Genomic DNA, 13,441 nt, shown 5'->3' on the forward strand with positions numbered 1-13,441 from the left:
CATTTAATTGTCAATAGTCATTCCCATGATTCTCTGTCGCGTTGATCTTCTTTACAGGTAGAAGTTTGTGCTGATGATGTTGTTCAGAATAACAATGAAGACTCCACGACCAAACCAGCCGGCTCAAAAAAACAGAGCTGCATCAAAATCATTGTCCACCATCTGAATTCCTAATTGTATACTGCAGTCTCGTTCAGTGAATTCGAAATTCCAGTTATCAAAAAACTAGAATCTATTTGACCAAAAACTTGTCAAATGTATCGGTAGTATTTTTGTGCTGTTAGTCATCCCTTAATTTCTGTGTGCTAAACGTCTGTAGGGGGGTGGTTGTAGGTTTTTAATTGAGACGGTGGCACAGAAAATCTGGGGAGTGAGGCAATATTCTTGACACTCAAATCTCTCAACATTCGACATAAGACAATGGTAACTATAATGTTTGCACAGAATGAGGTTATAAACCAATAATTGAGCGCTTGTTGTTGTGGCATTTCCAAGAGGTTCTCCATCAGCTCTCAACCACTTAATTTAAAGTGTTACAGTGTAACTGCAATGGAATTCCCATATAAAAGGGCGGTTATGTTCCTTCTTCTGAATTAAACTCTAGATTACTCTGAGTTAGTTGGTACGGAACTACAACTAAGAGAAGTATGAAGCAAACGGACAAAGGCACTCGTCAAAGCAAGCACCCATTCTATGCATTTGGTATTCACAAAAATGTCGACTAGTCTAGCGTGATTGTTTGACAGTAGCTATACATACACGGGGCACGTTGACACTGTTACAAACTAAGAACAAAAAGATGCGTTCTATAGATATCTCTTACTGTCATATTCTAGCTATCAAAGAACAACGTTGATCACATGAGCAAATGTTAGCGAGCGAAACATACATGACACGTATTGGAGATGGCTGGTAAGCCAACTCGCAATAGGCAAGCATTATTCAATATTTATAGTCAGACAAAAATGAATGACAGACATATGATGAATAAGATACGAAGTGTTCACACATATACGCTCATATAAAAAATTAGTCAAGGTTAATAAGCGAATAATTACCAAGATCAAAATATGACTCATAATGTATAGATGAATTGGCTTGTTCAGAAACTAGAATAAGCTATGTAGGTGTAATATAGTGCACGAAGTTAAACTACTCCCCACGATCTCCGTGATGCCACATAATATTGCAAACACACGTACAACTTGCGGTTGCTTTCTTTACTAAAAACTGTATTTTACACTTGTCTGTGACATGCTATTGTGTCCATCATCTAAAACATGTCATTACTTACTTACTTACTCACGCCTGTTACTCCCAATGGAGCACAGGACGCCGACCAGCATTCTATAACCCATTCTGTCCTCGGCCTTTCTTTCTAGTTCTATCCAACTTTTGTTCATACTTCTCATGTCTGTCTCCATTTCTCGTCATAATGTGTTCTTCGGTCTTCCTCTTCTCCTTTGGCCTTCAGGATTCCATGTGAGGACTTGTCTTGTGACGCAATTGGGTGACTTCCTCAATGTGTCTCTTGTCCACTCCCAGCTCTTCTTCCGGATTTCTTCCTCCTCTGGGATCTGGTTTATTCTCTCCCACAGTAGAATGTTGCTGATAGTGTCTGGCAAACGGATCCGAAGTATCTTGTGTAGACAACTGTTAATAAACACTTGTATTTTCTGGATGATGGTTTTCGTAGTTCTCCACGTCTCCGCCCAATACAGTAGAACTGTCTTGACATTTGTATTGAAAATTCTGACTTTAATGTTGCTTGACAATTGTTTTGAGTTCCAGATGTTCTTCAGTTGTAAATGTGCTGCTCTTGCTTTGCCGATCCTCGCCTTCACATCTGCATCAGATCCACTGTGGTAATCAATGATGCTCCCCAGATAAATAAAGGTTTTTAAATCATCAAAAACTTCCCCGTCAAGTGTGATTCGATTGGTACATGCTGTGTTGTATGGGAGAATCCTGCTTTTCCATTTTTGCATGTTGAGACCTACTGCTTCTGAGATTCCTGCTATACTGGTTGACTTCCCTTGCATTTCTTGTTGTATGTGCGATAGAAGTGCCAGGTCATCTGCGAAGTTTAGATCGTCCAACTGTGTCCTAGATGTCCACAGTATCCCATGCTTCCCTCCAGATATGGCGTCTTCATGATCCAGTCGATCACCAGGAAAAATAGAAAGGGTGAGAGTAAGCAACCGTCCTGACACCAGTCTTTACTTCGAACGAGTTAGTGAGTTGTCCTCCATGCATGATTTTGCTATTTGATCCAGTTGTCCCATGTTTACTTCTCTTGAAGCCTTTTTCGCCGTCATTGCTAGATCCTCCACATATTTACGTTTGTCCGTTATGATGCTCCTCTTCACTTGCTCGTTTACTTCTGTGTATTCATCTTGTTTCTTGGTTTTTTCTGCTCTTGTTCGGCTGATATTGATTGCTGCCTTCTTGTTCCTTTTTCTTCAATCTTATCCAGTGTACCAACGGTTATCCATTCCTTATGATGATTTCTCGTGGCCCAGAACCTACTGGCATGCTGAAGTGATTGCCTTCTTGATCCTTTTCCAGTTGTTTTCCATGGTGGTTCCCTTTCCATTGAGTAGACCATGGAAGGCCTGGAACCTATTGCTGACAGCTATCTTGAATTCATTGAGTCTGCCGGTATAGTGAATAAGTCCGTATTAAACTTTTGTGATGTCATCTTCACCGTTGTCCAGTGCTCCTTGAGTTTCAGTTTCATCTTGGCAACCGGCAAGTGACAATCTGATGCTATTTTATCTCCTCTTCTGGTCCTCACACCCTCTATTGTCCTCCTGAACTTTTTGTTGATGCAGATATGGTCAATTTGGTTCTGCGTAGTGTGGTCCGGTGATGTCTCTGTGGTTTTGTGAATGCGTTTGTGTGGGAATATATTGCTGCCTATGACCAGTTTATTGAAGGCACATAGGTTCGCAAATCTCTCACTATTTCTGTTTCCTTCTCACAGTCCATGTCGTCCCATGACGTCTTCGCATCCAGTGTTGTCCATTTCAATGTTGTCATTTAAATCTCCCATCAGAATGGCCAAGTCCTTTGCTGGGCATTTCTCGACGATCGAATGCAGCCTATCGTAGAACTGATCTTTGACGTCTTCATTGCATTTGTTGGTAGGCGCATAGCATTGGATGACGTTCATTGTAATGCCCTCTTTATTTGTTTTGAAGAAGGCTTTGATGACCCTTGGTTCATGAGGTTCCAATCCTTTAAGTGCATTTTTTGCTTGTTTAGATAGCACCAGTGCAACGTCTTGTGTATGTGGAGCATTTTCTTCCTCATGGACGGAGTATATCAGCAGCTCTCCTGAAGATAGACTTTGTTGTCTAACCTACGTCTATTGTGTTTCAATGGTCCCAAGCACCTCCAGGTTGTATTTTTTCATTCCTGTAGCAATTTGGAAGCTTCTCCCGGTCTCACACATTGTTCGAACATTCCATGTACCTAAACTAATGGTTGCTCTGGTTGTCAGAAGGGGCATCGACCTCGTGGCTTCCGAAGGAACTCGGTTTCCACCATGAGGCGTCATAACGTTTTCAAATGAAGACCTTCTGACACTTCACGGTCGAGTATAAGTGGTTAGAATAATTTTTTCTGGTTAGCGCTTTCTAGCGAACAAGTTTTTTCATGCTCAACCCTCCTCCTTTATCCGGGCTTAGGACGTGCAGAAACTCCAGAGTGGCTCCAGAGGGAGTTTTAATTATCAGATAAGAGTAGCTTTCTGCAACAAGGCCATCTCCTACGCTTTACAATCTACTTGAACAAGCCTTGCAACGACGCAGATGGTAGAAACGCGTACTTAACAGAAACTTGGAAAATAAATCAAAAGACATGAAAGAACATAACATAAATCTATACGTGACAAATCCATTAAGTTAATCCAAATAATAAATTCTTGGATGGAAAAATTTAATTTGCTGAGATCAGATCAGACACTTATTTGACATCCACGTCGCCCTGCTGACGTTTCATACAGGAAAGCTGCAAATAAGATCAAAGCAACAGAGAATCATGAGAATAACGAAAAATGAACAAATGCATCAAAATAGCGTTTCAAACTATCTCCCAGACATATTTTTCGAAAGAGTACCCAAACATTTTGTTTCATACCAACGTACTTCTACCCAACTAAGAATGGATACATCTAGAAAGGAAATCACCTACCCCCGTGCTGTGCGCGTGTGGTAATCTTTAATAGGCATGACGTTTTCCATTCCCTCAGCCAATGAATATTCTATGATCTTCACTGTCATACTAAAAAGCCTATTTTAACCGTTAAAGCTGTGGATCTACGTTGATGATCTTAGTCGAATGATTGGATGCCTACTCGAGTTAGACGGGAGTGGTGTGACGAACCAGCTAACTTCGAAGTCGCACCTCGTGGTCATCATCTAATGTGGACCATCCCTTCAAAGTAAAATTACTATGGTTGCTTTGAAGGCCGTATAACACAAATGACATTAATTATGCAAACATATTGGTAAGAATGAGTACAGGGAAGTTAGTGAGTCTACCAGTCCATGGGGTACGGATAATGGATGCACGTAAGTTGTCCTTGACTTCAACAGGGATAGATGGTCTGTTCAATATTCAGCGATCCAACTAACTGATAATTTGTCTAGGGCTAAATGGCATTTCACTGGCTCTGCAAAGCGTTTGTCATTATAATAAGCGGCCGTAGTTTTTACAAAGAAGGTTAGGAATTAAAATGAGACTATTAATCGGCTGAGTCTGAAATCTTTCTAAAATGGGTAAAAAAACATGAATAAAATAATATTTATGGCATAAAACCCTCTTCAATTCCTACCGCATATCCTGCGCTTAACAAGTCTCTCATCCATAAAGCGAAAAACCACTTTCAACTACGAAAAGATGTGCAGAATGGATTACCCATTGTTGCGGCAAAAGTACTCCATAAACTAATATGCTTAAGAGTTGCTGTGTCGCTGGACATACTACAGTTCGGATACTAGTTTGTTTTTTACTCTAGTAGCTTGAACCTTCTTCTTCTCTTATTATAAATTGTAGTGGCTCCGATTTGTTAATCAGTCACCTTGATAACCATTATTATATAAATCCCAACGGTGTTTGAAATCAGAAAGCAATAAAAAGCGGCAACTACAGTTTCTTAGGGGATAGTACGGATAACAAATCTACAAACACATCGAGAGGGTTTGAAAAAGAGAGGCGAATGTGTCTATGCGAGCAAATACAGATACGAATTTATAGTCAAATCGAATCAATGCATAGCAAGACAAGGACTGTTAATAGGATTGGGGTATACATACACATGGGAAAGAGAACGATTATTCTAGCGATATTTAAGCTACTAACATTTAAGCCAGAGAGAAATATGTGCGTAGGCTGTTACATGTGGTCAGGCATACATGCTTATACAGATATGATAGTGATCATAATAGTACCAAGAAATAGACGAATTGTTAGTGTCCGAACAACATTGTCTGTTAAACAAGTTAATAAAAGGGCTCAACAAAAATTAATCACAATCAAAACCGATTGTTGGAGAATTGCTGTGACTAAACTTTTGTTATGTGGGTTGTCGTTTAACAGTAGAGGGAGTTCTTGATTACTCTGTAAAATTGTTATTTTCCCGTTGTTTATTCTGAATGTAAAGGTCGAACGTTGGTTAATAACGATAGAAGAGACCGAGAAAGAAAATGTACAATTATCTCCCTAAGCACTTACGGAATAAACGCAAACGATGTGAACTGTCTTGAAATCGAAGATACCCCACGTACGACAGGAATGGACAAAACTGGTAATCAGTTATTGTCAAAAGAAGTCCAAATGAACTGACCACACTCAGGGATATTTGAAGGAAATAAAATAGGTTGGGATAATCGTTTTACAATAGACTGGTATGATCTATTGACAACGATTTAGAGAAGCCAGAGTTTGTATAGAAAATTCAAGCAATGGTGATATTGATAATATTACAAGTGAAGTTTTTTTCTTAAGTTATAGCTAGTTGAATTAAGGAGGCAAGAAAGGTTTGATGAATACCTTAAAAATACAGGTGTGATTGTTGTACCTGAACCTTTTTACTATAGGAAGTTCCTGCTTATTTTCAACGCTGTTATTGTACACTATCATACGATCGTTTTAAGTGATACTAAGGTCATGTTATGACAACTGGCCACTTTTCAACTAAAACTCTAAATGGTTGGGGTTTCTGAGGAGACAAATGGTTAGTTCACTTATATCAAAATTTTATGACACGTACATAAAAATATCTATTTTATCAGTAACTGACTGAAATACGAACTTGTTATTTGAAAACATTCGTAGACAACAAAAGATATATTGCCCCAATGAGTCATAAAAACCATCTACTAAGGCCATACGTTCTGGATTGTCATTTATTTTATGTTTACCTTATCATTTTCCAGATTTCGTAGTAGCGGTGAATTTTTAATCTGATAACAAATAAGAGCTTATGTAGCAAAAATGTCAAATAGTTCTAGTTCATTTAAATTATTTGTTTATAAACTTTATATCAGGCGTTTTGTTACCATGATATCATATACTAGGCACGAAGGCTCGACTGTACAGCTTTAAACAACTCACTTTATCGAAACTTCGCTCATTTTGACCATTTTTTTGAAAACCTGTTTACAAATTTTTCTCTTAAACGAAATAAATGAACCAAATTTGTCATTAGTTTAGACACACTTTGACAGAAATAACAAGATGATTGTAACTTGAGACCGACATTTGCGTTATGAGATGAAGTTTGTCTGATTTGTCTGATAATCGTGAAGATTCGTGTTTACCTATTTAATTTTAACTTAGATTAAATGACTCATGTGAACTCAGTTGAACATATCTTTATAATTGCTTGTGAAGAAAGTATGTCATTTCCCGGTGATTATTTGTTATACCATCCTGATAGACCAGAAGAATCAAGAAAAGTAGATCTCATCAGCAGTTCAATAAGCACAGTGAGATTTCTGGGCTGTCTTGACTCCATATAAGACGTATTTGAATGTCTGGCTGCACATACAGTTCAGCCATATTAGACTTATTCAGGTGTATCCGGCTGTTTGACATGAATTGGGTCTGACAAAACTTGAACGTGGTACATAGAAGTTATCAACCTGGTCAACTTAAATAAGGCATATTGCACCACACAAAACATTATCTGAAAAGTGCCATTCACATTTGTTCCGCAAGGACCGGTTGTATGTTATGTTTAAGCATACATTACGTTGGAGCTACTCCTTTTGCTCACGGCTATACCCAGCCTAGTATAAATGGATTGAAAAAATATTTAATCCTCTACATCTGTTATAACTAGTACCTTAATGATTGGTCCTAAATGTCTCAAATATTTTTGAGCTTAAAATATCAGAATTACTTGTAGTAAATACATCTGCAGAAAAAGCTGGCAAACCTAATGTTTCTTGGGTTTCTGATGCGCTATAGTGGCAACTAAATTAGTGAAATGAGTGTCTGCGTCATTTCGAGACACAAATGCTAACATTAGTTTTATAAGACATATGATTAGCTAAGAGGGCTAATCCATTCACTCATACAACATTATGTTTCAATACCCCATCCCAAGAAACTTTTCTTCCAACTAACCGGCTTCGGTATTATACGCTGCCGCAACTCTGTTGATGTTCTAAATATATTTTCCTTCCTCATAATCCTAAATCTCTGATTTCATTGGTTTTAGAATAATTTCATTTGAAGAGATTTAAATATCTGTATAATCAAATTCTACACATCGGATACCTATTGTATACTGTTTTCACTACCGAAATTTTATGATCTAAGGTGGATATTTTAACACAGTCTTCAATCTCTGTGACTTTTGTAACTTTTAGTTCACACAAGCTTCCGAACAAATGTTATAGAATATTAGGCTTCACTGTCTTTAGATCAATTGACTGATATTTACTAGATTATAAGCCAACTAATACTTCTAAGCTTGAGGAGATTAAAACATGTGGAATTTGTTCGTTTATGGACCTCTGGTTTACAAACTTTATAGCTTTTTCAGAGGTTTGGTTAGCCGGTTTTGGCTAAAATGTTATGATACTTTCCAGTTTCACATTATTGTGAGTAGGGAATGCGATTATTGAACTTCAAAATGTGACTTATCTCACATTCTTATAAATAAATTGTTTGACATCGTCTGAAACTGACTGTCAGACGAAATGCAATATGTAAGTCTTAGGATAATCTCTTTCCCAAAGTAAAAATGTCTATTAGCTTCCTGAACATTGGTATTGGCCAACGAAGAAAACTTTCCTGGTACTATAAAAGCCGATTTTCAGATACCAGTAGAGCTATATGATCAAAAGTCATTTTGTCGAGGTCAAGAGTTATTTGTTTGTGTTTTCTGACCCATGTGGCTTCACAATAAAGTTATCACTGTCCTTCTGGACGACATCAATACTTACATCACGTAGGAGTAAGGATATTTACTATTCCAAGAGCTTGTTAATCAATCTGTTCTGTTGTGACTGGCTGCATCCTTAGACTTTGCTATCTTCATCTAACTTTGAATTACTGTTGACTTCCTTGCTTCATTAATACGTTTTTCGTAACGTTTTCTTCAGTAAGTGTTGTAGAGAGTTTTTGGCTCTTCTGAATAGTTCCGGTACACATTTGCTTTTATAAGTGGCCAAGGTACAACTATTTTAATCCAATATTTATTTTGTGTGATTTGATTTCATGCATACAATTAATTCCGAAATTTTTGTGTTCGTTCCATTAAGTAATAAGTCTAGGAATGAGATTTCGTTAGATTATTCTCCTCATTTGACTTGATCCCCTCAAAAGTATTGTTAATCTGCTTGTGCTTGTTTTTGAACTGCTCTCTATTAGTAATAATAAGTGTTTCATTTTCATAACGTATTTAGACCTTCGATTCAATTATTGATAAAGCTATAGCCCCTAGTCTTGCTCAACAGTCTTTTAGTTAACCCTGAGATAGGCAAATCATTGGAATTCTTTAGATTTGTTCTCAAATCTGTTCGTTAAATTAGAAACACATTCCATGACTCAGATCAATGAGTTTCATCAAACTCCGATATAACATCTATACATGTTCTAAGAGCTTTCAGTAGCACCTGATTATCTGTGGTTTGGTACTGAAGCAAGTGGATCTGTAACTCTGAAAGACATCACGATTTAATTATTGTATTATTGTAGGGATTTAATTTTTGAATTGTGTTGACAAGTTGGTAGAGTGATCACTTGGTCACACCACACGGTCTTCTAACTATGAAACTATAGTTTTTAGAAGTTTCCGATGACTACTGCTTTACACCTTATTATAACTGTAAGCTTTCGTCTCAGAATACATCTTTCACCCTTAAAAATGAAAGCATAGGCTACCACTCTTCGATTAGCCAAGTAATGATCAAAAGTCTTCCAATGTCACAGCGTTTTAATTGGCATTTGGTTTTAGTAACAGCTTGTTAAGCCATCAAGCTATTATACTTACGTTTCCCTATATCAAGATCCATCATTAAGATCATCATAAACCAATTTGTACCTTTCGAAATTACTATCAGATATAAGAAGTGATTATTTGACTACTCTTGAAGGTTCATTGATGTTTATTGGGGAGGGGTGAAAATTGCACAGTGGAAACTGTTTATGGGAATAGTGTGGTCGCTAATAATTTCCTGCAGATTTTAGGTTTTAGTTTGCTTTGTGTTAAACATTGGGAGGAATATCGGCAATTTCAATCGATTGATCTGGATAAAGAGACGCTGACAAGCATCTACAATCAATGAAGTTTTCGTTGCGTTCTACTGTTTTGCCTGTACGCACTAAGTTTGCTTCACTGTCTACCAACATTCCGCCACCTTGATAATTTAAAGATATTTCTTATTAAACCACTAGCCCATTCAAAATTGGCACCAGCAAAAAGTACTCATCAGTAAACCAACCACATTTCACTGTATTTTAAAGCTTTTGATTACCATTTAAATTGTGGTTTTATTATGAAACTAACAGCTATTTTATTGCATTTTTCTCATCTTTATACATAGACAACGATCTACTTACCCATCATAATAATCTTGATGAAGACAAATCGCGAGGTGATTCGAACGAACTGAAAACACCAAACAGTTTGCATCTAAATGATAAACCTGAAGTTTCAACAAACGGTAGTCCTCACGAAACTGAAAGTATTGATCATTTGGACAATATATCTAGTCCTACACAGGAAGGTGATACAATCAGTCTAGCAGAGCTTATAAAAAATCGTATCTGTTTGACAGATTTTGATCCAGAATTTCATTGGCATGATATACATGATAGTATAGTTGAAAAAGATTTTGCTAGTGGTGGACACAATTTACTTATATGTTATATGTTAAACAAGAATGAATTAAAACTAGAATTTGAAATACCAAGATTTCTATGCCATGAAATTAACTATTTTATTTTTACACCAAATGTAAATACAGAAAAAATAAATGTTTATAATTTTGATTTATGTATACAATATGGTAGTGTTTCTGGTTCAGCTATTCAAAGTCTACTTAATATTATGTCATCATTATTTGCACCAAATCTATTTACTAATATATCATGGCCAGATAGTATACATAATGATTTTTCTTTACAATTACAACGTTTTATGTCATCATTAAATGATACAAGATGGAAATTAGAAAATAAAACAGTTTTATATATGCCAACAATTAATTTAAATTTATCACCAGAAATAGCTTCTAAAGATAAAGAATTAATTAATCGATTTGAAATGATTGTTATACATTGGACAAGACAAATTAAAACTGTATTAAATTTACAAAATGAATCCGATAATACTACTAATAATGATAATAGTAGTCCATTAGATGAAATAAATTTTTGGTATAATCGTTATAATGATTTAATTGGAATTAATTTACAATTAAATAAACCAATTATTAATTATATTAAAAATATTTTATTAATTACAAAATCAATTTATTTAATAAATTTTTTAAAATTAATTAATGAAATTAAATTAAATAAAAAACAAGCAAAAAATAATTTAAAATTTTTAAATACAATAAAAGATTTATGTTATCAATTAAATGAATTAAAACCAATAAATATACCTAATATATTACCACTAATTATTAATAAAATACGTATGATATGGATACATTCAAAATATTATAATAATAATGAATTAATTATTAATTTATTTAATAAATTATCTAATATAATTATTACTAGATGTTGTTCTATTATATCATTAGATGATATATATCATGGTAAATGTATTAGTAGTACATTAAATTTAAATCAATGTATTTATTGTTGTGAACAATATAAAGAAATTTATAATAAATTAAAAATGATGCATAAACATTATTCATTAAAACCATGGGATATTGATCATCATCATCAGAATAATAATAGTATATTTGCACAAATTGATGCATTTATACAACGATGTCATGATCTGCTAGAAGTAAGATTTTCTTTTTAATCATTTTGTTTATATATCATACATATATACTACTTGTTAAGTAATATAGACAATATTTACTTGGTGTTGTATACTTGTATCTTCCCATTGTTATTTAAGATATATATATATGTATAGCTTTGGAGGATGTGGAAACCTTTACATGTCTGGGCAGCATCATTGATTACCACAGTGGATCTGATGCAGATGTGAAGGCGAGGATCGGCAAAGCAAGAGCAGCACATTTACAACTGAAGAACATCTGGAACTCAAAACAATTGTCAAGCAACATTAAAGTCAGAATTTTCAATACAAATGTCAAGACAGTTCTACTGTATTGGGCGGAGACGTGGAGAACTACGAAAACCATCATCCAGAAAATACAAGTGTTTATTAACAGTTGTCTACACAAGATACTTCGGATCCGTTGACCAGACACTATCAGCGACATTCTACTGTGGGAGAGAACAAACCAGGTTGCAGCGGAGGAAGAAATCAGGAAGAAGCTCTGGAAGTGGATAGGACACACATTGAGGAAATCACCCAACTGCTTCACAAGGCGAACCCTCACATGGAATCCTGAAGGTCAAAAGAGAAGAGGAAGACCAAAGAACACATTACGCCGAGAAATGGAGAAAGACATGAGAAGTATGAACAAAAGTTGGATAGAACTAGAAAGAAAGGCCGAGGACAGAATGGGTTATAGAATGCTGGTCGGCGTCCTGTGCTCCATTAAGAGTAACAGGCGTAAGAATAAAGAAGATGCAGGTATATCAAGTTGACGAGTCTCAAATAGGACGACACGTGCGTTCTCGATGCCACTGCTAGCCGTTATCCATCTTTGCTTATGTAGAAAATAGTTCTATTTTATTCAATGTTTAATTTTCTATGATTATATTGAAGAGTAATTAAATATATCACTTTTGACATTTTAATCTTAATGATTTATAAAATTTACAATGTTTTATCTACAAATTCATTCAATAGAAGAAATGTATGAAGTTGTGGAGATTACTATGTTTTTGATTAAGATAATGAACTCATTGATGTTAGATTATCATTGAAAGCCTGGAAGCACTTGACATCCGTTTCATCTTGTTATGCTTTTCCTCAGTAGTGCACATCCACGATCTAGCTCGTGGGATTTGAACTCAGGGCCTTCGGTCTCGAGTGCGAACGTTTAAACTCTAGACCCCTGATCCAACATCCAGTGGTGTTAATGTTTAACCTCAACCAATTCACAAGATTACACAATCTTCCATTTTACTGAGGTAGACACCTGTCTCTACTTGACACGGATTAGCTTCACTGGTCACGACTTCTTACTAGAACTCCGAGAATCCCAATATCTTTTGGTTCAGATGCCAATTACACGACAATTCATATTTTTTTCATTATTATTTTGAGTTATGTTGTTCAAGAAACTATTTCACAAAATCCTAAACTTTATTCCTATATTAATTTTTTTTAAAAACATACCATAATAAATTTCTAGTGATGTAATTATTTGAGGTTTCACATTTCAAACAATAAAAACAACCGTCTAGGCAATGAATTATTATTTTATCTAACAATCTGATTTTTATTTCAGATATCATGTACACAGAAAAACCTAAACTTTACCCTTCAGCTAACTTCCTAGCTAGGTTCATCAGATAATTTCATAATTTGGTTTCATCACTTATATCATATTCTCAAGCTAGCTTAACTAATTAATGTAAATAGGAAAACATAATGTAAAATTAAGTGCTAAAGTATACGTGACAAACTTATGGGAATCTACTATAAAGCTATGCTTTATTTCATCAGGTAGGTTATACAAAATACATGTTTCGGAGTTGAATAATTTTGAGTACATTTTACACGTAACTGTGATTTTCCCTTCTGATATTATTGGTAATGATATTCAGTCTTCTGATTTAGAATTGAATCGGTATTTAATCCAGTTGTTTGGTT

General features: G+C 35.3%; 1 protein-coding gene across 1 annotated transcript in view; it reads left to right on the plus strand.

Annotated features, from left to right (window-relative positions):
• Positions 1 to 6,213: 6,213 nt before the first annotated feature.
• Smp_176300 (dynein heavy chain, putative) overlaps positions 6,214 to 13,441 on the plus strand; it is a gene marked incomplete at both ends in the record, with an annotated part of 98,845 nt that continues 91,617 nt past the window's right edge. The window contains 2 exons of the mRNA XM_018795231.1: positions 6,214 to 6,241; positions 10,065 to 11,488. Coding sequence (XP_018646987.1) covers positions 6,214 to 6,241; positions 10,065 to 11,488 — 1,452 coding nt within the window. The remainder of the gene's footprint in view (positions 6,242 to 10,064; positions 11,489 to 13,441) is intronic.

This window comes from Schistosoma mansoni, assembly GCF_000237925.1.
Source record: "Schistosoma mansoni, WGS project CABG00000000 data, supercontig 0180, strain Puerto Rico, whole genome shotgun sequence".
NCBI lineage: Eukaryota > Metazoa > Platyhelminthes > Trematoda > Strigeidida > Schistosomatidae > Schistosoma > Schistosoma mansoni.